We start from the raw sequence: 25,318 nt of genomic DNA on the forward strand, positions 1-25,318 counted from the left end.
TAAAAAAAAAAAAAACTCACTCCAAATCCTAAACCTGCCTTTTTGACTGTAAAGAGTGGAAAAATCCTTTTTTAAGTAGCGTTTCAAAAATACGTTTAGAGATTCTATTAGGTGAGTCTCTGAAAGCAAAGCTCTGTCAAAATTGAAGGTGTGCCCTTCTTTGGATAATGCCTGTAGACACTAAGGTGTAATGAAGCTTCTGTTTGGTAAGCCAGATTTGCCCCCTGCAACACACTGAACACCAAAATAGTGTACTGCAACAGTATTGTGCTTGAGTGTAGAAGACCCAGCTTCTAACCTCCACTCTGTGTACATGTCTTATAAATCGTGTTTTCACTGAACACCTCCCAAGAGGCTGTACAAGGTAAAAATAGCCAATTACAACATAAACAATAATAATGCCACAAAGGTCACTGGCTAGCCTTGAGTACTTCCTAATCTCTTACATTAACCAATGTACCTTAACCCTATGAGACTACAAAGTCACCCTTACATTTTTCTTCATTTTCGCCGACCTCAACTAGGTTCAATCAATATTCACAACATCATCTACTGATTTAATTTCCTCTTTTGTGGGGTGGAGGCAGCTAAGGATGCAGCTGCACCGCTCAGCCGCACTATGTATTGAGCTGCAGCTACGTTCGTCTCTTGCCTTTCTCTCTCAGAAGGCCCAGCACTGTCTGTGATCTGCATAAATCAGTGTTGACGCACTCTAAGATTCAGAGTTGGAAACAGCTTTCTTGTGATACCATACCTACCTTTTAAACAAAAATGTGTCTCAAACTTGTGCTTTTCAAAAGCTCACTAAGAGCCCAATCCTGACCATACTCAGTGCCAGTGGCATGAGCGCTGAGCCCAGTGCCAGCCAGACTAGTTAAGAGTTAGGTAAGAGCTCCAGGTGGCAGTGAGTGCCTCGGGCAAAATATCTGGCATGGACTTGAGAAGCCCCAGTGTGGGGCTTCAGGCTTTCCCCAGGGGAAGGGTACAAAAGTCCCCTTCCGCCAAGGAGACTTCAAGCGGCTGCCACGGAGCCTCCAGATGCAGCAGTAGCCGCTTTGGCGCTGCTGCACCCAGCGGCACTTTTTGGATTGGGCTGCCCATCAGGAGCAGAAACTATTTGTGTACTATGCTTTCATATCCTGACACTTGTTAGAATATTATATAGCCAAATGGGGAAGCTTCTTGAAATCTGCTTCCATCTAACCCTTACAACTATCACTTGATCAACATTCCAGTATAACAAAAGTGTAATAATTCTAGTCTTATTTCAGAGTGCCTTGAAGGTGGGGCACATCTTTACCCATATACATACTTTAAATATTCTAAATTTATTGCTATTTCAGTGAATGGCTTTAGGTAAATTGGAGAGACCTCAACATATGATGGTCGGTTTAAGTTGCCACTGATTTATATTTTAACACTGCAAATTTGTCTTTGCCATCTGTGCAGAGAATTAAGTGTTAACCTGTACAGGAATCACTAGAAACAGGTGAAAACAAATGGATAGTGGTGTTTTCATGTGATATGTATTGCATATAATGCATACCTTACAGTGTGTTCTCTATAGTTGTAGTAGTAATTTCTTCACTTGCTACTGTAGGACAGGTTCCAGTTCACCTCCTGGCATTGTTTTCATTAACCTCTAGTGCTGCAATTTTCAACCACTATGCCGCAGCACACTGGTGTGCTATGAATGATCCTGAGGTGTGTCATGGGAGTTTGGAGCACAGCAGTTGAAAATCACTAAAAAACTCTTCTGGGTTCTGTGGAACTGTCTGTAGTAACAAAATTCCTCTGTGTTCCTCTGCTGGTGTTCCTCTGTGTTCCTCTGGTGTCTGTGTTCCTCTGCTGGTCTTAGCTGGCAGAGGAAGAGGGACAGACAATTCGTTACTGCAGAGAGTTGCTGTAAAAACAGATCCACAAAACCTGGAAGAGTCTTCTGGAAGCTGGAAGTGACATTGCAAGAGGCGTAGACCATAGAGAGGTCAGCATGCTGTGAGATGGAAAACTAACATCTCTGATCTAGTGAGTTAGTACAGTCATTTGGAAGTATGCCAGCAGGCATGGCAAGGTTGTAGGTTGTACATTCCCTGCCAAGCTCTTCCCATTGCACATGTCCTCTGCTCCAACCACCCAAAACACCTCCTACCTGCGCTACCCCTGCTCTGCATGTGAAAGTCCCTCCTACAAGTTTTGATAGTGATATAAATTCCATGGTCAGAGGCCAAATAATGTTACAGGCAAAGCTACTGGCCTCATGCCATGCTTGTAAGCCTCCCAAAAGCATTGACTGCTCACTAATAGAAACTGTCCTAAGATTACAAATTGGGAAAAAGTCAAAATTGGGCTCTGAGCCACCAGCACCAGACCACTCCTTTTTGGTCTCATGTTTGGTGTCCCAGTACAACATCCATTACGAAGAAGGCATACTAGTGAGCTGGAAAGGTAAGTGACTTTCCCAAGACCATAAACTGAGTGTAGAGTACCCATCAACGTCCTCCTTCAAAACACGATTTTTCCAAGTTTTTGGCTTTCAAAAGATTGACCAGTTCAGTGATCTTCAACCTTTTTCATGCCACAACCCAAATAAATAAAATGACATAAATAACATATGAGACTGGAGACCCACCACTGATCCTGCCGCCTCCTGGGACCCAAACCACTGCTCACCCTGTTTCCCGCTACCTCTTGTGTGCTAAACAACCCTGTGAGGTAGCAGCCTGAGCAGGGCCAGCCTGAGGAGCTGTAGGGAAAGACAGCAGGAAGAGGCTGTGCAAGATTACATCTATAATTCAATTTTAATAAGGCAGTACCATTATTGGATTGGTTCCAAGCCCTCTCTTAGACAGACTTTGAAAGGTTGTCATGACCCCCCCCCCCAAATGAACCACAGGTTGATAAACACTGCCCCATTTAATTCTTTTCTCTGTTTTACCCCCTCCAGAAGGAAAGATAAGTCCCAATTGTTTTTATTAATTGTTGGATCTGTCTCTCCTTCAGCCTTGTTTAACTCATTCAGTTCAATCTCCATCTTTTTTGCTCCTTTTTCCACACTACGATATCAGCTTTCCCCTTCAGTGTGCTTCATAATGCATATTCTCTTGACTGTGCCCAGGTTAAAAAGAGAGCAGAGAACAAAGGGAGAAATTTAAGATGGGCAGCTGCTGTCTAACTAGCACCCACTCATCATTGCCTCTGAAACCAACCAATCTCCATCACTCCAATTAGCTTTCTTCAGTGTGCAATTTTTTTCCTGCCCTTTTACAAGATCAAAAATTCAGCAGTGCAGTGCATGTGTATGAAGCAAGAGTGCAGTGTATGAAACTACTGCTTTCTAGAGAGTAGCAAACGCAATGTTTACCTTGATATCTTTATTGAGGGTTCTGTGTAGTGTCTACAAACGTTTAGGTATCTTCCCGAAAAAGGGGTGGTTAATTGCACAACTATTGATTTTATACTAAACATCAACCAAGTGTAGCTCTGAAATCTTTTAGTATTTAGTGGTTTACTTCCCAGTTTAGAATTGCAATACGCAAAAATTAGCTTTCCCAGTTCAGAAAGCTTAGCCAAAACTCTGTTTGTGATTGGAGCTTGGCTGGTAATAAACTTGCCCCACTCAGATGCCCCCATCTATTCCCATCCTGACTTAACTAAGGGCCCAATCCTATCCAGCATAGGAGCAGCAGCTACAAATGACTACCTCTGCATCCTATGCTGAATGCGAGCAGGCTAGAAGTCTCCTCAGCGGAAGGGGATATTTGTCCCCTGACTGCAAGTAAAGCCCCAGCCTGCTCACTGGGGCTACTCAAGTTGTGCCAGCTGGTGCTGACTCGAGCAGCCTGTGTGAGGCTTCCAAGCCCAACATGGGGGATAGGATTCAACAGAGACGGCCTCCACCAGTCCCAGTCCCTCCCGGGCCTGTCCCTCCCTTGTTCTGCCCTTCCCCGCCCCAGAAATTCTCCCAGTACCCTTCCCATACCTCTGCACTTCTGGTCTTCCAGCGACCAGGGGTTGATCTGCAGTGTCAACGGGGTGACACAAGTCTCTCCACTGGGGCTGGGGCGGCAGTGCTGGCGTTCAGTCAGGATTGGGCTGCTGACTTAACTTAGGTAGTTGAAGGAGGAGAGCCTTGCTGTGGGAGCAGCAGTAAACATCAGTATTGCCATGGCAGTGCCCCAGGCACGAGGATCCATGGCAGATATAGCTTCCACAGATCCTGATGATAGCTCTTGCAGATTTGTTGGACTTACCTGTCCCAGAGTTCCTTGCATTTAGGATGCTTCCACAATGTTGCAAATCTAACAGAGGTTCCACAAGAAAACTTCATTGCCACTGGTTAGGTTTTGGGGAGCAGACCCAGAAATAGTAGCTTCACAAGGGGGCATTGGGGTGGCACTGACTTCAGACCTTTTCCATCCATTAGTTAAATAAATCATTGGGAGCACATGGAAGTGTTTATTTGGAAGGAGCCACACTGAAATTAACTTTTTCCAAGTCATAGTCAAATTCACACCAAACTGTTTTGTTTGAGACGACCCATTCCCAGTCAAGTCCAGGGAATTCACTCATTACTAGAAGTATTATGCAAGCAGACTGGTTTCTCTATTTTTCTCTGTTGGTTAACGAAGGAAATGCTGTAGCCCAGTATGTAATTATTTTCACAAATAAGACTGTATTCAAGTAAACAAAACACTTTATTTAGCAGTAAAGAGGCTTGTTGCTTTATTGTGCAAGGTTTTCATATACAGAGCAACATTTTCCTGTCGGTTACCTACAAGCAGTATCGTATTCACTGTGTCATCTCCTGTTGGGTTTTATCCGCCCACATGTTAGCCCTCAGTTGCTCTCTACCTATTGAAAACAATTGCAATAGAGAAGTGACTCCTGGAAAGGAAGAAACCTTTTTTTCTGTGGTCAACACAACCCTCATGAGACGAGATTAACTGTTAACATTCCCAGACAATTTAGAAATATGTGACACGGCTGTAATCCTCTCCTTCCTTGCAAACTTGAAGATGTATTTGTTATAGTTAAAGCTTCATAGAACGGAGCCAGTCACCTGCCACATTCTCTCTGCCTCCTCCTATGTGTGCTGTTTGTTGCACAGGAGTTTCCTGCTGCCAAAATTCACATCCCATGCAACCTTTCCTGCATGGAGAACTGTGTTTTTGCTGCATGAGCAGAATATCAAGTGCAAAGGACTGACTGGATCAGCTCTTTCTGTCTAGGCTGCAGCCATTCACCGAGTTCCAGTTATATGGTTGCAAGCATGAAATATACTTTCAGAGATGTAATAACCATGGGGTCATATCTTTACATCTTGTCCAGGGGTGCCCAAACCCCGGCCCTGGGGCCACTTGCAGCCCTCGAGGCCTCACAGCGTGGCCCTCAGGGAGCCCCTAGTCTCCAATGAGCCTCTGGAGATTTGTTGGAGCCCACACTGGCCCGATGCAACTGCTCTTAGCGTGAGGGCAACTGTTTGACCTCTTGCATGAGCTGTGGGATGAGGGCTTCCTCCACTGCTTACTGTTTCACGTCTGTGATGCAGTAGCAACAGCAAAGGAAAGGCCAGCCTTGCTTTGTGCAAGGCCTTTTATAGGCCTTGAGCTATTTCAAGAGCTTCATTCATTCATATAAGTTCATCTTTAATATATCCATTTATGTAAACTTATGTACATTTATTCACATTTTAAATGTAAATTAATTCTTTTTTCCCCTGGCCCCCGACACAGTGTCAGATGGATGATGTGGCCCTCCTGCCAAAAACTTTGGACACCCCTGATCTAGTCAAATTATTGCATGAAAAAGCTATCAAGTGCCCTAGTCAGGAGAGAAACAGAAGTAACTAATTTCAGTGTTCAGTTCCTTACCAACATCTATATTTATGGCTATAGACTTCTTTAATGTTTTATCAGCTTCCTTCCTGCCAGAAATAAATGTAGCCCTCCATTTGTCCAAGTACATAGGACTCTGTGTAGCTTCTTCTGAGGGAATGGCTGTATTACAAGGAAATCAGTTGTTCAGAGAAACCGCAGTATCAAAGGATGCTTACAATCTACTCCCGCACCTAGCTCAGACCTCCCTTTGCTGTTTAATTAATATGATAAATGTCTTATGTCTAACCTTAGTTTGCATAGTGATTTTAGACAGTCATTATAATGCTTTTCACTGATTTCATGGACAAAGAGCTTAGTCTTTGTTACCTAAGTACCTATCTACTTTTCCTTGGCACCATGCCTTCAAATTAGCCTCCTGGTTGAATTTTGGATGCAAAATACTGACACATATCTTTCTGATCTGCTCTCTTTTTACTGCCTATCAGTTCTTTTAGGTGATAGTGCACTTTAGTTACAGATCTGGCTTTAGTCAGTTGAGGGAATTACTAGATCTGCCATTGCTTGTTTAAGATGCCAGGAAAAAGTAGCTTGAATGCACAACACAAGAGTATTGAGCTTGCCTTCCTCAAGAATGGAACAAGTCCTACCAGTAGTTGAGAAGAACAGTAGGGTTTCCCTCTGCAATAAGCTAGTAACTTTTTTCCAGTACCATAGTAAGGTACTATTACTGCAAGTTTTCTATTGGACGTAAATGACTACTGAAAAGATGGTCTCGGACTGAGCTGTGGCTTGATTATTTTGGGTAAACCCTTAGAAACATTAATGGATATATAGCTGCTATGGTAACAGCAATGTGTGGGCCACAAGCAGTGAAGAATTGTGAAGATACTAGTCTTCTTCATGGACTTAGCAGATGTACATTTAGCCACTTATCAAGAACAAAAATGGTCTTGCTTGTTAGAGGATCTAGTAAAAAATGTTAACAAGAAGACTGACGCCACATCTATGTTTGGTCTGGTCCTACTCCCTGAAATGTGATTCCAGGCCCATGCAGGATTGTTCAACATGACTAACTTTTCTTGTACTTTGGGATTGCTTTAAAAACAATTGTCACCGTGTAAGATCAAATACACTTTATAAGTGTACCAGATTATATTTCTATGTCTTCATACTCTTCCTCTTCCAGGAGATTTGTGTTTCAGGGCAAAGTGTACCATTTTGTTTAAAAAGCACTTTAGGCCTATTGTTCTGTAAGTGGCTTTGATATGTGCCCATGGGTAAGACGCATGTAAAACGACAATAATGGTTTTCGTTTTTTCTAAGATTGAATGATTTTTTGAAAAGAAGTCTTAATTTCTAGTGTAACTCTGAAGATGACTTTGATGGTGGATCTTTTGCAGATCCTGAGCATATGAATATAAGATCATCAGTGCGGGAGGGAGGGAGAGGGAAAGGGGGCTCACCGGCTGACAATACTGCTGTTCATGGACAATGCTAAAGAATCTTTTTCTCATGGAAAGGTTTTTTTTTTCTTCAATGTCTTCTCTTTTATACTTGCTGCAGAATGCAGTGCGTCATAATCTTAGTCTTCACAAGTGTTTTGTGCGAGTAGAAAACGTTAAAGGGGCAGTATGGACAGTGGATGAAGTAGAGTTCCAAAAACGAAGGCCACAAAAGATCAGTGGGTATGTCCACCATGTTTGAACTTCTTAGCCTAGCTTGGTTCATGCTTACAGTTTTAACATAGAGGCTTTGGCTGCTAGATGGTGTTGTGGATCAATCCAGGTAGTTTCCCCTTGTCTCAGTCAAGGGGAAACCACAGAGAGCATTTCATCACTATCGTTTGTATGCCCACCGGTCCCTTTGCCCTTGCTTGCTTGGTGTTTGTTTTGCATCCCATGCTAGTAGCTTTTAGGTGGCAATGCATATTAACCCTCACAATCCATTTGCTTATGCTTATTGCATTTTATTTTCTTTTTCCTTTTCCCTGTATTTGATGTCTGTTCTATTCCCCGATCCCGTGTCCCTTTGTTTCCACTTCATCTCGTTTGCTGCTGATCTTATCCCAGGGTGCTATTCGCACCAACCTATCCCTGCATAAGTGCTTTATCAGAGTAGAGGATGAGTTTGGGTCCTTTTGGACTGTTGATGATGAAGAGTTTAAACGTGGCCGTCATATTCAGCGAGGCCGTCCTCGAAAATTCTGCCCTGATGAAAACTTTGGCGAGCTTGTTACACAGTAAGAGCTTTTACTTGCTTTGTGTGTGTGTATGTGAGTGTGTGTGCTAATTTTTTTTTCCAGTTTTTGTTTTCTGTTGCTTTTGCTTTGCATGATTTACCCATCTCATGTAGACTTGCATTTCATAAAATAGTGGCATTGCCATTGCTGCAAAAAACCAGTCTTCTCCCCCTACCCTCCCTTTAAATGCCATGATTGAACATGCATTGCACTTCCTCTTGCAAATGCCTACGCTAACACTTTCTGAAATGCTTATGGTGATATGTTCTTACAATGCAGGGAATTGTTCTTGATCATGCTGTTATTAGGTAATGCAGTATAACCAATAAGCAAGATTATTTTAGGCTGCTTTCATATTGATAAGTTTAGCTGCTTTTGCTCCCCTATATTCTGTAAATTCAAATGTATTTAACTGCAGTGATCAAATTCAAGCATGTTTGAAAACTATTATTGTGGTGTCCCCCTCCCTGGAAGTCTATGGTGCACAGAATCTTTTTAGATGTGAAAATGTTATATTAGCCTAATATATATATTAGCCTGTATGGAGACTCCTTTTTAAAAAGAATCATAATTTTAAAAGAGGAAAATTACTCTTCACTCCAGCCCCCAATTCAGACCTTTTGTGATAACTTCTCTTGTCTCTCAGTTTTGCTTCTGAACTTCCCAGAGTGATACAACTCTATAAGTTTGGACTGTTAACAATGGTTGCCCCAAATCATCATTATGTGTAGTCCCAGAGAAAAGTCCTCTTCAGGTGCAATCCATCAGGTGCTGTTGCTGACCAATTATCTTTGTTCCAGTAAGATCTACATAGAAAAAGAATGATGCTTCTGAACAAGTAGTACAGGCATCCACCGCTCAACAACAGTTTGCTTAATGATGGACCGCATATATGACAGTGGTCAAAGCACAATAAAGATGCTCTTAATGAGGCGATTGCATCTCCCATAGCTTGCAGCAGAGTTCACACAACAGGGAGGCTCTTAATGCAAAGAAGAGGCAATCTATCTCCAGTAGCCTGTGCAGCCAGATAGTGTCTGGCAAGGAGTGTCTGTTTATACAACAAAGGCAATAGATTGGACTGAATGTTCACTTAATGACTTAATCACATAACAATGGGGATCAGAGAACATATTAAGTGGCGCACACCTGTACTTGATGGCGAGCGCATATCAGTATTTTGTACAGTGCCTAGCTTTTAAATGGTTCACAAATAATAAACACTTCCACTGTTAGATGAGACTCTCCCCTTCTCCAACTACTTAAGGACAAGCCATATTCATCTATAACTGCACTGGTGCAGGAAGCAATACCACATATGCAAGATTACACCTTTGATTATTTGGGCTGCAATTCTGTATGCCGTTACCAGGGAAAATGTCGCTTTGAACACAGCAGGCCTTTTTTCTGAGTAGACATATATAGGATTGTGCTGTTAATATGGAATAGATACCACCCACTATTTCTTAGGGGTGTTTCATAAATTGCAGAGAAATGGGAGAAGCAGAAGCCCAAGTAACTGATACTTCTGGTTTCTCAGATTGTTGATAACAAATGAAATGATTTTGAATCATTCTTGATGTTTATAAAAAGCTTTGGAAACTATCCACCCTTTTATTACTATTCGGCCACTCAAACTATGAACCTAAAAGATGTGGTTAAACAGATAAAGTGTGTTTAATGATCCTGAGTAGGTGCTCCCAGAAAGCCTTTTTAAAAGCTTGCTTTTGGGTCGTCTGATATGCAGCAAATCCATAATGTCACCATATCTTCACAAACGCCATGTTATGCCTTTCTTGCTAAGAAAAAGACTTTGGAAGGTGTTCTCTTGGACCAGTAATTCCCAAATTGTGGGCTGGGATACCCTACTGCACTACAAGAATATTAAATGTATTATATAGTTAAAGACCTTCCATGAACCTAAAAGGAAACTGCCCCCTGTTTCTCTGAATCGATTCATTCATCCTCTAAGGGTGGGTCATCCTATGGTGACTGAACCTTTCATGTTCACTGCAGGATTACCTGCCCCCAAAGGAGGCTGCATGACGCATTTCTGCACAAGTTACTGCTTTGGTTGACCCAATCCAAAGGCATGCCTATGAGAACTGAGTCTCATGCAGAAACCCAGGATATGGGCTCTTCTGATGTTAGACAGGTCTTATTCTTACACCCTCTAAAAATAAACTTTTATTTTGGGTGTACTTTAATTGTAAGAAGCTTGGGAAATGCTATATGGACGCAGTTGAGAAACAAAATTCCAACATTAACGTCCCAACAACAAATAAGGCTGCAATCCTAACCACTTTCCTGAGAGTAAGCCCCATTGAACAAAATAGGACTTACTTCTGAGTAGATCTGGTTAGGATTATAACCTAAGTCACCTTTTAGCATTTTTTTTTCAGTTGCACCTGTGCACCTGGAAGAATATCTTCATGACCTAACCACTAGTGCAGGGAGGCTAACTCTCATGGTCCTTGCCTACAGAACCGGACACTTGACTCAATGTGAATTCTCTAGTGAAGTCCCACACCATCACCCCCTCCCCCCACACACACACACAATTTGGTCAGTGATACATTTCCCTAATTGTGTGGGAGCTGCTCAAAGCTAAGTGGCTCCTAAGTAACTAGGAGAACATTTCAAGGGCACCTAAGGTAACATCAACCACAAAAGTTCCTTAGCTTTTTGGAGCTGAGATTGCCATTCATGCTTGGTGAAAATGAAGGACAGTCAAAGTAACTGGGTGAGGTTTTGTTTTCTTAATGTTGTCTTAGGCAAAAAAAAAGTAGCAACCTATTTTGGCTTTTTTCTGGTGTGGGAGAAAGCCTGACCTTCTTGAAGTGTAAAACTTGGCTGCATTAAACTTTTTTTTTTTAAATGTCTTCCTTGCACAGGAATCCTTCACTCATTAAAAACATGCAGACCAGCCACACCTACTGCTCACCTCTCAATGCTGCTTTACAGGTAAGATTAATGAGTGTGGCAAATATGCCACATAGGCACGCATGTGTCTTCCTTCCTCGTTTCAAAATATATTAGCCTTGCTCTAATTAGATATTAAATTTTAATTCCGTTAAACTTTTTTCTTAAGTGCATAAAGCATCATGGTCCCTGGAGGCAAACACATATCAGGCTGCTTCAGCATTAGCTAGATGCTTAGCATTTTGAATATTGTGGCAAAAAAATTAAAAGTTCACTTATTAATATTTATCAGCAGTATCATAATTTCCATCCTCTTATTTCAGAATTTCACTTGAGGCAAAAATACCACAAGTGTAATTACTCTAGCACAGCTATTAATGTGCTGAATGATAGGATACTATGTCACATGACCTTCTATTGTTCATGGCTTTAAAGGGAAAGCAGATCCTTTCTCCCCCACCCACCCCCACACATGCACACACTATTTTTTTTCTTTTAACAGTTTTTTAGATGTGCGTGGAAGTTTTTTTTTTTAGTTACTAAACAGCTAAAACTTGGATCACACTGGAAGGGAAGAAAAGATATGTCAATTTTGTGCTGCTGTTACAAAGAATTGTAATGGAAATATTTAGATGCTTTGTAATATAGGTGGACAATTTAATCTATGTAAACAAGTTTCCATACATCTTATGAAGCATGTAGAAATCCTGAAAAATAATTTAAGTGAATCAAGAGTTCCTCCCCCCTTTTTGGCTTAGTTCTGTGTTCAGAGTTTCCGTAAAATACTTCCCTCATACATTTGTTGCATCAATACAAGAATAATGGGTGATCACTAACAGACATTTCTGTGGTTGTCAGTGCAATGAGAGATGTTTTCATGCTTCTCAACCACTTCAAAGGCCTTTGGTTTTTGCCACACACAGACTAGGCGAGGGGAGTGCTGTCTACTTCCCATTATAGTTAGTGGAAAAATTCCCCACTGGCTCTAATTCAGATAGATTGCACCCTTATCTGTGTTAGTGGTACGTGTCTGTGGAAAAATCCTTCTTAAGGTACTTTACTTCAGCAACAGATGTAGGCTGCAAATTTTGTGCCCGTTGAAATTAATGGTACTTGAGCATAATGGTACGTAAGCATCACTGTGTGTAGGATTGCTACCTAAATGAGTTGTTTAGACAGTAACATTTCTGAAAGGCTTACTGAACTTTCGGTTTTACTGTTAAACCCAGAAGAAGATTGATTAAGAAGGGAAGTAACAACCTACATTATCTCTAATTACTTCCGCTTATGTGGTAACTTCTGAAAGCCAGTGAAAGCATGTGTAAATGAAGCAACTGTAAATACTATTCATTAGGATCTTATTTTCCCTTGAGTCTTGTGAAGTGCCATTTTTAAAGACCTGCTCCATCTGTGGGATAGTATTAAGATTACAAGCACATTTTGCATTCATGAGGCTGAAAGGCAAAAATGAAGTGATCCAGCATTCCTTCAGCTTCTGTTAGCTATGTGACTAATTTCAATTAATATGCTTATTATACCAAACAGTTCATGTTTTAATTCTAAAACATGTGGTATTGTCGTCATCTACCCCTATTCTTGTATTATGTGATAATGCAACTGTAATTTCTGTTGTATTCCACTACTGTCACTTAGGAAAAAAAAAAAAAACACCATATAGGAAGTAGTATATGTTTCAAATTTTATTCAAAAATCTAAGTGGAGTCAAATGAGAATCCAGGCCTGCTGTTCATTCCTGTCAGTAAAGATTGATGCCATATAATTTTGCATTATACCAGGGTGCCCAAACCCCGGCCTGGGGCCACATGCGGCCCTCGAGGCCTCTCAATGTGGCCCTCAGGGAGCCCCCAGTCTCCAATGAACCTCTGGCCCTCTGGAGATTTGTTGGAGCCCACACTGGCCCAACACAACTCCGTTCAGCGTGAGAGCGACTGTTTGACCTCTCGCGTGAGCTGTGGGATGAGGGCTCTCTCCCCTGCTTGCTGTTTCATGTCTGTGATGCAGTAGTGGCAGCAAAGGAAAGGCCAGCCTTGCTTTGTGCAAGGCCTTTTATAGGCCTTGAGCTATTGCAAGACCTTCATTCATTCATATAAATCTTTAATATATTCATTTATGTATATTTATGTAAATGTATTCAAATTTTAAAGGTAAATTAATTCTTTTTTCTGCGGCCCCCGACACAGTGTCAGAGAGATGATGTGGCCCTCCTGCCAAAAACTTTGGACACCCCTGCATTATACTAATAAAAACTTAAAGGGATTTAAGATTTAAAACATTTGCTCAGTTATCAATCCGATAATCAGCTGAAAGTGAGAAGACACATAATAACTTCAATTTGAGCCATGGTTCAGTCCTGAAACATATGAAGTAATAATAAAAGCCTGTGAGCATATCCAGAGTTCTGTCACTCTGTCCATCTTGAATAAATTCAGCTACGTCTTTCCACATGTCTGGATGACTTCTAGTTCAAAAACTGTAGCTTTCAAGCAGTCTTGAGCTTCTTTTAGCAGTTAGCACAATCACTGAAAAATGGTTCTCTCTACTGTGTAGAAAAAGTAAGATATACATGGGGCCCCCATATCTGCAGATGCCATATCTGTGGTTTCACTTATCTGCTGATCAGGTCTGTGGGGCCAACCCACACATGCCCTCCAGACGGCCTCCCAGACTTCCCAGAATAAGGCGTTAAAAACATCACTTCCGGTTTCTCCGTGAAACCAGAAGTCATGTGTTTTGAGCTCTAGGGCTCAGTCTGTGGCCTTTACTGGGCTCCGAAGACCCTCCAGAGGCGAGGGGAGCTTTGGCGGGGCAGGCATTCACCCATATCTGTGGTTTCAAGTAACTGTATGGGGTTCCAAAATAGAACCCCGTGGATACAGGGGCACACCTGTATATCACTTTAGCATCAAAACTACCATGCAAGATAGCAATATTCGCAGTGTGCTAAACATTCTTTTTCTTTCCTGTCCTAAAAGAATCTGGAGGCCAGCATTCAGAGAGACATCCTCACCCTTGGCAGAAATGCAGCAAGCAATAATGCTTGTGAGAGGCAGTTTCTCTTTCAGCAGCCCTCCAAACTGCTTTTAAAAACTTATATCAAACATATGAAAAACAGTGTGTTTTGGCTTGGGGGACTTCTGATAGAGAAATGCTTAGAAAAACAACTCCAGTGTGCAGAGACATCTTGCGATCACAGTCCCAGAGGTTGAAAAAAAAACCATTAGGATTTCTGGATTAACATTTGCTGATCCACCTCTCAGAATATTGCCATTTGAGAATCCCCTGTTGCTACCTATCACACTGCTTTTGGGTACAATTTGGTCCATTTGCCCACCTGTGGTTTTGGAGGAAAAAAAAATAGCAGGTGCTTTTCCTGTTCTGACTCTTCCTAAATAAATTACTTCACTGCAATTACAAGTTATCTCTGTGGTGGGAAGTGCGTGACTCATTATTTCCCAGACTGCAGGAAGCACGAGTCTTATGTTCCCCACTTCATCAAAATTATTTTGCTGCATCTTGGGAAAAAAAAAAAAAGATTAATATAATCCTCTTCGTTAGAGTAGCCTTTCTGATTGCACTGGATAGAGATAGGGACTGTATTTCACAAAGAAGCTGCTGCTAAACCCAAGACAATTTTTTCTCTTGGTGTGCACTGTCCCTCTTTTCCATGTTACTTGCTTTCTAAACACATAGGGCCAAACTACATGTTTTCACGTTAACATGCAGTAAAATGTAGTTCAGCCATCAGACTCCAATAGGGGAAACTGATTTGCAAGGTTCTTCTCCTGCAGGTCTGCTGCAGCATATGTCAACTCTGTGATTTGGCTTGGTGGTGGTGTATCATTTCTAAAATGTCATTGGAAGGCTGGTTTTGGCCTCAGATTCAACACCAGAAGAGTCAAAATCTGTAGGAAATTATTGTTGCCTCTATATTAGGTATACATGCTTGCAAACACACATAGCAAATCACATTATGACTTTGCAGCATTTCCCTCTGGTTCAGGTCTACTCCTGCTCTTCAGCAAATATAACTGCTGGGTTAGGGTACATTTCCAATGATGCTGTTCAGCAGAAAAGTTTGTCAAGATGATCGAGCACTAGTGTATATCATAAGCACAAAGTACTTGTAGATTCTCTCTCAAGGACGTTTGCACTTGTGGATAACATGTGGGATGCAGATCTTCATTCTTATTCTAGCTGTACCACAGACTGCTTGGGTGGCCTTGGACCACTTACTTTCCAACTTGGAGAAGCTAAGGCTGAAAGTGGAAATAAATTGACTTGCATCACAGAATTGTCATAAGGATGAACTGAATGAAATGTGAAGAGCTTGGCCCAAGTAGCTTACAATCCTAAACACACTTACTAGTGAGTTAGCCACCTGAACACATTGAGGCTTACTTCTGAAGAAACACTTTAGAAGCTGGTGTTCAAAGTGTACTGTATAAAGAAGCAAGCAGTTATTCTCAATTGTATAAGCACAAGGAAATGATTTATCAGTTTGTTCCCTTTCTGCAAAGCACATCTACATAGGCTCAATTCTTGTGTTACTTTCCATGTGAATGTCACCTAGTGCTCCTTGTGAATGTCAGGTCAGTTGATAATAACAGCTGCCTCATTCGGGATGTGATTCTTGATGAAGGTGCCATCCTGGCCTGTAGGACAGTACAGAAACTTGCTTAAATGAGGCTGGAGGAGTGAATCTCACCCAGCTTTGTCCACCAGGTTTTCGGTTTCTACAGCAGCCACTGCTGGGGAGCCAGGGGTTGAGTTTCCCCTGCCTGTTAGGAAGAGATCTCTCTTCCCAGGCTTCCTGCTCAGCAGTGCACCAGTTCTGAGTATCTCCAAATTGTGCTGGGCAGGCAAGACAGGGCTTGGAGTCCATTGCCACTGCTGAGACCACCCCAACCAGCTCAGGCAGGGAGGCTGTTGGGCAGGCAAGGTGGGCGGTACACCACAGAATCTGTAAAACTAGGTGGGTCCCAATAGAGTTTCATTTTAACAAGGGGGTTCTGGTACTAAAACATTTGGGAAACACTGGTCCAAACCATTTTCAGTCCAGCTTCTTGCCTGGCTTTGGGGCAGAGACTGCTTTGGTCGTCCTGATGAATGACCTGTGCTGGGGACTGGACAGGGGGAGTGCTTCCCTGTTGGTACTGCTGGATTTCTCAGTAGCTTTCAACACCATTAACCATGGTGTCCCAACTAGTGTTTTGGGGCTTGGAGGGGCTGCTTTGCAGTGGTTCCACTCCTTGGCTGACAGATCCCATAAGAGGGTGCAGAGGCCTCTTTTTTGGACAAATGACTTGTCAAGTGAACACTGTCATCATGTGGGGAGTATTTGAAATGAGCATTCATGTGACAACTATTTCATGAGTAGTGGCTCCTAAGTTCCCAAAAATCAGCTACCATTGAAAGATGATGGGGAGGGAGCAGGTAGCCTGGCAGTAACTCTAGTGTGAACTAGCTCTTAAACCCATAGCCTCCTTGGTTTAAGTCCTACAAAACTGTCTATTTGAATAATTATTTTGCATGTGCACATAATCAAAATAGACAAATGTGGTTTGCACCATGAGAAGGTTCAGCGCACAACTGTACATATGGAATCTGCCCATACAAGTCATTGTTTGAATTCTCCCCTGATAATTGGAGAGAGGCTTTGGTGCAATGTTAATGTTAGGTAGAAAACAGAGCTGGGTGAAATCTTAGCCCCACACTAACCAGTGCTGAAATGGGTTATGTGAGCATTTTAATAATTGCACTTAATGAAAACTAGTGGAAACACAGTGCCTTGAAACTGGTTTGTCGCACACTCATGAGCATGTGTTATGGCTTCTCATATCTTGTTCTTTCTCTGACAGGCTTCAATGGCTGAGAACAGTATACCTCTGTACACTACTGCTTCCTTGGGAAACCCCACTCTGGGCAGTTTAGCCAATGCAATGAGGGAAGAGCTGAATGGTGCAATGGAACATGCAAACAGTAATGGGAGTGACAGCAGTCCAGGACGTTCCCCTATGCAAGCAATGTAAGTCGAGAGGAATGGTGCTCTTTGTCCTTTGTTCCCACGTGAGTTCTAATACTCAGCAGCCAAACTAAACTACAGAAAGGTTGGTTTTGATTTGGTGGAGAGAAGGGCATTTGCCAGCCAGCTTACACGTTTAAAGAACAGAAATTTGTCTGTTTCATCCTGGCAAATGTACCTACGTATAAAATTGAAAAGTTGCCTGCCATTCTTTTCTAACCCACAGGATCAGATTACACAAATGTTATTAGACAAATGTATTCATTTCAGATAGTATTTGCCTTGCAACCCACTCCTAACCAAGTTTTCTGTGCTGTTGCACCCATGCCAGTGGAGTATGCGCTACATTCTGTGGTGGCACCTCAAGGTAAGGGTACGTTGGTTCCCTTACCTTGGGGCTGCATTGCCGCTGCATCAGCACTGGAACATAGGTTAGGATTGGGCTGTTAGTGTGTTTGAGTTGGTCATGAAAGCTAAAATTGTACCTCTTTGTTAGAGAGAGTTTACCTTTGCGTACCATATCTTGGGTGACAGGATAGTAATTGCCACCATGTCTTGCTTGTGGAAATTCAGGCACATGTGACTGCCCATTGCTAGAAATTAATGCTTGGCTAGATGACTTAGGCCAGCAACACAATCCTTATGGTTTTTAGGGCATCAGAAAGAGCAAATGGATTCTGCCTACACTATTTTAGTTAGCTCAGCAGTTCTCAAGCTGTGGGTTCCAGACCCTCCAGTGGGTTGTGACCCAGTTTTGGGTGGTTTGCAAAACTGACAGGGCAGATCAGGCTATGTGCCTCAAGGGTTAAACAACTGCTACTTGGGGGGAGCGCTGCTGTCCATTACCATCCTAGACACACTCCTTGGTATTTACAAATCAAGCAGCAGTCTCTAGGGCCTCTAAAAAGTTTGAAAACCATTGAGCTAGCTAGTTTTAAAATTTTGGCACATATTTCAAATTGCATAGACATGACAACTGACAGTTTGTGATCTGGATGTGAGAGGGAGAGACCCGGGACAAGAGAAAGGGGTAGCAGGTAGCCTCAAGTTGCGGTTGCAAGACCTCTGGTGGAGCAAGTTATCGAAAAAGATCTGGATCTTAACTGAGCCCTCGTGTTCTCCCTAGATCTGACTGCTTCTCCAGGCCTTTGCCCCCTTGCTTGGTACTGGAGAGCCTAACTTTCCCAGTGCCTCCCCACTAATTCTTGCCATGCATTTTGCCTCCATTGGAAAGTGGGCCTTCTGGAGCAGAAGGGTCTTAAAGTCGAGTTCACCAGTCTCTTAGGGCGCAGTCATAACCATCTTTCCAGCACCAAGATAAGGGCAATGCAGCTCTGATGTAAGGGAACCAACATTCCCTTACATTGAAGAGGCCTCCAGGACTGCCTCCCAACTGCAGGATGCAAGCACATGCCCCACTGGCACAGCTATGTCAGAGCTAGGAAGTTGGTTAGGATTGGGACCTTGGTTGCCTTAGAGGGGAGCTCACAGGTCTCAAACTCAAGATATTCCTGGTTTGGGGTCTCAGGCTTGGTGTTAGAGCCCAAGCTTCATGTTTCCACAGTCTGCACTGCTGGTCCTCCTGACTCAGCTGGCATCTTGCCCTTTGTTGCAGTAGCCAGGTTGTCCTTCAGAACTGTGGTCACGATTGTTTCATTTTTCAAAGATGAATGCTGAAATGTGCAGGGTATCAAATTCTGTGTTGGATGCCTAGTTCTGACTTTCAAGGGGAAGTTGCAGGTCTGCGACATCGGCTCAGCCACTTCCATGGAACACATGATGAGGCCACGTGTAAGACACAGAAACGACACTTTGGTTAACTGGCCTGGCAAAGCAAACCATTTACTCCTCTTTGAGAGAACTATAAGGGACTATAGCAAGCTGTACCTGAAAATGTGACCATGAAATTATTGGTCCTATTGGCAAAAGATCATATAGCCAATTAATAAAATGGTTAAAAGAACTAATTTGTAGTCCTTCTACTTCAAAGTAATATGAATAAGGCATTGACAAAAGTAGGTCTAAATCAAAAGGTAGGAAAACATTAACCTAATGCTACCCTAATAATTAGTTGTGAAGGTAATTAGCATTTAATGGTTTTTTAAAAGTTTCCCACCTGCATAATATGTTGAGCAGGGGGTAGAGGAGAAAGGAAATCTAAGGCTGTTAATACTTTGATAGTTCATTTTAAATCAGTGCACATTGTGCTTTGAAAAAAATCTTTAAAGATGGCAACATTCATTTTTAATTAATAATTAATTTGAACATTGTCTTTTACCATTGACTTCAAAACGTTTGAATGTGTTTAGCTTTTACAGGGATTGTTTGTGCAGTATTAATTAGCATTCCCAAAGCAGAACGACATGACATTCTTCCAGTGCCATTTCAATAGATTCCACTTCAGGCAATTTTAGTCACAAATACTTTTGCTCTCTCCATGACAGTGTTCAGGGCTTAATAGTTTATCATACTGTACTATATAAGTTTTTGGAGTTGGTTTTTTTTTTAGGAGCAAGGTATTTAAGTAGGGCATGTAAATTTTTGAAGTTAGTTAGGATTTTTTAATGTTAAAATTATAACTATTTAAAGGAGGGAAGCAAAATGTGACAAAAATAACAGTTTGTAAGCCTGTGTGTAAGAGTGATGTAAGTAAGTAAGCAGTGTGATGACATCATGCCATTCAGCATGGAGATGGGAGGGAAAACTGGGGGGTGCTCCCAGTGAATTTCATATACATCCCCAATTCCACACACCCCTCAACCCACACCACTAAAATGTCCTCACACCCATCTTCACCACCCATAAATGGGGCACTAAAGGCGACCGGGGGAGCATTTCTACTTAGCCCTTGTTGTCCATCCTTAATGTAAGGAGGAGCTAACATGTGAACCATCCCCTTCACACTGCAGATCTAGAAGGCAGCATGTGTTCTCACAACTAGTTCTGACTTTCATGAGTGTTCTGTCCTCAAAACAAAAACGAGAACATTGTGAGACTCATGCATACTGGCCTACACATGGCACACCTAAAATGCATATGACATTAGACATGCATATTGGGGTGATGATGCATCTGCCCAACTCATTCATCACACTTTCTGGATTTCACAGTTACAAAGCAAACTGGAGGCTTTTATAAGCAAAACACCCTGGAATTAGGTGCTGGTATTTGTTTTTTAAAAGCAAACAAAAACTTGAAGTGGAGCAGTTGATTCAGATAAACCATTTAGGCCTCACAGCCTCTGAATTAATCTTTATAACCCTAATTATGTGGATATTTGAGGGAGACAGAAAATATCCTTGTTATCCACCATTGTTGATGCAGCCATTCAGACTGCTATCTGTTCCCTTGACAGAGCATTTTGTCTGGTTTAAAAATGCAGGGAGGTATTAATAGCTGTACCTGGGCATTTCCATGAAACCATTATTTTCAAGATGCATTTGAGGCACACAATATAGGATTCTGTTCAAATGTAAGAGCTTATACTGTTAGCTAGATGTAATTATATACTAGCATTCAATGCAAGCTATTGCAGCGATCTTAGTTCGTTTCTCTCTGTGCTTTCAGATTTCTACTGAGTTACCCTATTCAGTGACATTTTTCTTCTTCCTTTACAAAATACATTTGCTAGCCATAAAGTTAATTCTGGTATTTTGGAATAAACTTGATCACAAAGTTTAGAGACCCTTGTTAATGTGACAACTAAGCAAGTATAACACTCCAGCAAAATCCTTATTGCCATTCATTCTCTGCGTTTTATGACACACTGAAATGCTTCTACCCCTCTTCCCCCTCCCATTCTTTTGAAACATTAGGAAGTAGACACATAATTACAGCTCAGGGACATAACACTTTCATCCTGACATGCTCCAAAGTAGCCCAAAGCAAATGGTTCCCTGCTGTGTGCACCGAGAACATGGTGGCTTTAAACAAGTCGTCTTTATTAAAACAAAAACAAAACAAAAAGCCCTCCTCTCTTCCCAGAGTGGACAGACAAAAGAGTTACTCAGATGTGAATGGAAGGGAAGGTTGCACTCAATGAGGTTATTTATGGTTAACCCCTTCGAAAACAGGAGACATGTAAGCTAAAAGGGAATGGAGGACATTTCTGGTTCTAAGCAGGGAAAAAGCAAGTGGCAGGATAGGGGGGGGGAGGAGGTTCCATGACCTTTGGGCAATTGCTGGTAGTGGTGGTTTTTTTCCACTACCTGCTGTAACCCTAAAAGAGTTTCTAAGGTCATTTTACATAGGAATTCTAACCAATGTGAACAGTACAGTAGAAGCTGCTCTCTGCCTCTAAACTGTTCCAGGGTGCTTGAGAGCCTTGAGAAATGCATGTCCATTCTCACATACCACCGTGCTATCTTCATTAAAAAAAAATAAAAACCAGAAGGCCTTAGTATTTGCAACTTGGTTATTTTAAGCAAGGCAGCATACTTGCCTAATTTCAATTAACGTAATATCTGGGGCACGCCTATGAAGCTGCCTCAGCCCAAATCAGAACTTTGGTCCCTCAAAGCCAGTGTCGTCTACTTGGGCCAGCAGTGGCTCTTGGCAGCGTTGCTTCCTGAAATAACTGGGAATTGAATCTCTTACCCTTATATGTACAAAAGTATATGCTTTTGCTATAGCTGTTCCCTCTAAATACCTAGAATAATATATTAACATTATAATAAATATAATTTTAATGAATATTAATGATTAAATATTAAAATAAAGGGTATATATGTGTTCACAGTATTACCTTCTCAGAGCTACAACTTATGCACAGCTGGTCCTCTGCTTTAGTATCCTTTGTCTGAGGCCCATTTCAGAACACAGCCTTTCTTATGCAGCTTGAAAGGTTAAATGGGGACTATCTGTCATCCCGTGGCTGGGTGTGCTTTCAAAACACGTGTAACAAGCGCAGAGAGGGGATGACTATTTCATATGCTGGGATCCTGGGTAGTGGGGGTGGTGGTGGTGAAGGAGGTGAGCGTAAAAGGTACAATGAACAGTGTTCTGTTGTGGGGATTAAGTAATAATAATAGGAAACTGGAATCAAAATAAAACAATTCAATGTTTCTTAGCCCAGTGGTTCCCAGACATTTTAGTACCATGACCCACTTTTTAAAATGACACTCTATTTTAATCCTTTTTACTATGGTTGCAGGAGCTGCCTTCTAGAGGGCTTGTTGAGCTCCATGTTCATCAGATTGGGACCATTCTGGTGGCCTTGCATTCCCCTTTGCCTGGGGAATAAGTTCGAGGCACAGTTGCCTACTCATGAGTAAGCACACAGCTGTGGGCTCAGTTTCACTTTCCATAGGGCTCAAAGGGAAAATTTTACCTGTCAGTTTGGATGAGGAAACATCCTTCTCAAGTGTTTGTTGGAGTCTGCAGTCGTCGGATCTGGACCATTCTGGTGGCATTATCTTCCCTTCAGCCTGCCCTTTGAAGTGAGGCATTTGACTTTGGTTTTTGTTTAGTAGTTGAAGAGTGAAATTGGAAACATTGGGCCAGTTCAAATAATACTTCTGCCTATCATATGTTTCAGGAATTAGTATGTATATCATTTCCCCACTTGGCACCGCATACAGGTAGAGCCTATTTATCCACGTTAGTTCCATTCCATGACTCGGCGCGATTAACAAACGTGTTGTGCTAAATCCTATAGAGTTACGCAAATACTGCAGTCTGACACTTCCGGATGGAAGGGTACTAAGGCAGCTGTTATCAGTTCCCTCCGCCTCCCCCTCCTTCCCCTTTCACAGGTGGGATGCTGAGTTTGCTTGGGAAGCCTCGTCCTCTGTGTCCCAGGCAGCCTGCTGACAGCACTGCAGGTTCTCCTCCCCCTCTTCGCTGCCGCCGCTCCTGCAGCGCTCGCTGGCCACCGCCATCATCTGCCCCAGAGCATTCTGGGACTTGTAGTCCAGCTCTCTGCTCACCCTCACCTGTCTCTCCAAGGCTTGCTTGGGAAGGCTTGCTGGAGCAGGAGAGTCTGCATCATCGGGGGGGGGGATTTGGCAAACACTCCCTGGTTTTTTAAAGCAATCCCCTCTCTTCCGCCTCCTGCCTCCCCCTCCATACTCAGCCCTCCCTGTTGCCAGCTGTCCTGCTTCTTTCACAGGTGGGATGTTGAGCTTTTAAGAGTCCAGCCCTATGTGTTTCTACTCAGAAGTAAGCCTCATTCTGGTCAATGGGGCTTACTCCCAGGAAAGTGTGGAGAGAATTGTAGGCTAAATCTCATGCTTGGCTTGCTAGAAAGGCTTACTTGTGTCGGTGATAGCCTGCACCATCTGGGGGGGGGGATTCGGCAAACACTCCCGGTTTTTTTAAAGCAATCCCTTCTGTTGCTACTGCACCTCTCTCTTTCTGTGTGTGTGTGTGTGTGTGTGTGTGTGTGTGTGTGTGTGTGTGAGAGAGAGAGAGAGAGAGAGAGAGCTCCACCTTGCTGTATGTGTTCTGGCTACAGAGGTTTCCCACCCCCCCTTCCCCTTTTCAGCCTCGACTGGCTCAGGGGCTCCAGGAGTGTTACTGTTCCTTCGCAAGGGGAACCTCTTCCATGGCTCCAGGGCTATTTCCCTGCCTGGGCGAGGTGGAGCCTTTTTGCAGTGTTTTGGGCTGCCTGGAAATGGAGCGAGGCACCAGTGCAGGGCAAAGGAGGTAAAGGTGTGTGTGAGACTTTCGGTTCCCCCACCCCATTCGCGTTGAGACAAATCCGCAGATAAAAATCCATGGATAAATAGGCTGCACCTGTAATCGCATTGGGCAGTATGTCCAAAGCACTCCTGGTAGTTCAGATGTTCTGCATCCATGTCGCTATGCAGTAGTGGAGGCAATAAGCTTAGCTTAGTGATGATGAATGATGTGTGCATTTGCTCCCGATCGTGCATTGGACATTTGTATCATCTAAACCAGTCTGTTGCTACATGTAAACAAGTATTGAACATGTCAAACCAATCTCAGATCTTCAGCACACTCCATGTCATAAAAACAGAGCATGAGGCAGCACTTGGTAGTTCAGGAAGTTATTTTAATCAAAGTTGGAAAACAGCATAAGGGCTATAACTCAGGAGTTCCTAAACTGTGCATCACAATACCCTGGTGTGTCACTGCCCAGGGCATTGTGGACCGCCAGCTGGTGGCGAGACGGCAGCAGTGCTTCAAAACAGTGGTAGCAGGCTCAGCCCAGTGGACTTCAATACAGTTTTCACATGCTTTGAAAAGCTCTTCCTCCTGCCCTGAGCCTTTTACCACTGTTTTGAAGCTCCATTGCAGGTCTCCAAACCTGGAAGAAACTGGCAGTGATGTCCACACCAGTTATGTCCAGGAGCTGAGTTCTGCATTTGCAGTCAGGAGGGTGTCACAGACCAAACAAGAGTGGGAAGCACTGGCTATAACTTGGCAGTGTGTACAGCGCACATTGCCACAATATGTTACACACTACAATTATAACATATAAACTAGATGGGGCTTAACCTGATTCTTTACTCAAAAGAGAAGATCGTCTGATGTCTTGTACACAACTAGTGAAAATGATTTTATTTCAAGAGGGAATTTGGAATTTTAAAATTTAAAAAATTACTTGTAGTGATAATGCTGTAAGCTGCCCCAATTATTTTATTTTTTTAAAGATAATTTGTGTTTTCCTTCCTACTGATAGAACAGAGATTTTTGGAATATATACATAAAATAAATAATCTTGGACATGCTTTCATAAGTTCGGATTTAGAATATCTTTAACAAATCTTTCTGTTGATCCTTTTCATCACAATAGATGATAAAAATGTCTTTATATAATAAAAATATAAACCCAGTAATGCACAATTCAAGAGCCTGAACTAGAGAAAAACAGCTACGGGTAGAAGTTGGTGCACTCAACAAATCTGGACACTTCCAAAGTATCATCAGTGATAATTAAATGCTAGTATTTAGCTGGCAATGCTCTTATATGGCTGGCTTGTCTTTGGCATATATATTGACCTCTTTCATATTACAATTGCGGGTTCTATACGAAGCAGCTGAGCCTTTCACATAAATTGTGGTGCTCATCATTATGGTAGCAGACACAAGCCTCTTTCCTGCTTCCCCTTGGTTCGCAAAAGTGAAAAGGTGAGGACTGTCTTATTGCTACCCATTTAAGAATGTTTTGACCCACTTAGAAGTGAAAGTTTGTACAGTAGACGCATACAGTCAGGATGATTCCTTTTGTCGCTTAGCTTAACAAAAGGGTTGAATTGTGTTGGCTGCAACATCCAGCACTGCAGATTAAAAGTCCTAGTTTGGAAAGAGAGA

General features: G+C 42.4%; 1 protein-coding gene across 11 annotated transcripts in view; it reads left to right on the forward strand.

Annotated features, from left to right (window-relative positions):
• The window catches only part of FOXP1 (forkhead box P1), a 642,114-nt gene that overhangs the window by 610,388 nt on the left and 6,408 nt on the right, over window positions 1-25,318 (forward strand). For 10 of the 11 annotated variants that reach the window (XM_066617522.1, XM_066617523.1, XM_066617521.1 and 7 more), the window contains 3 exons: window positions 7,401-7,522; window positions 10,971-11,040; window positions 16,878-17,044. In XM_066617522.1, the coding sequence (XP_066473619.1) occupies window positions 7,401-7,522; window positions 10,971-11,040; window positions 16,878-17,044 (359 nt within the window). Of the gene's footprint in view, window positions 1-7,400; window positions 7,523-7,906; window positions 8,077-10,970; window positions 11,041-16,877; window positions 17,045-25,318 lie in introns of all 11 variants that reach the window. The other variant, XM_066617530.1, reaches the window with a different exon arrangement.

This window comes from Tiliqua scincoides, chromosome 2 (genome assembly GCF_035046505.1).
Source record: "Tiliqua scincoides isolate rTilSci1 chromosome 2, rTilSci1.hap2, whole genome shotgun sequence".
Lineage (NCBI taxonomy): Eukaryota > Metazoa > Chordata > Lepidosauria > Squamata > Scincidae > Tiliqua > Tiliqua scincoides.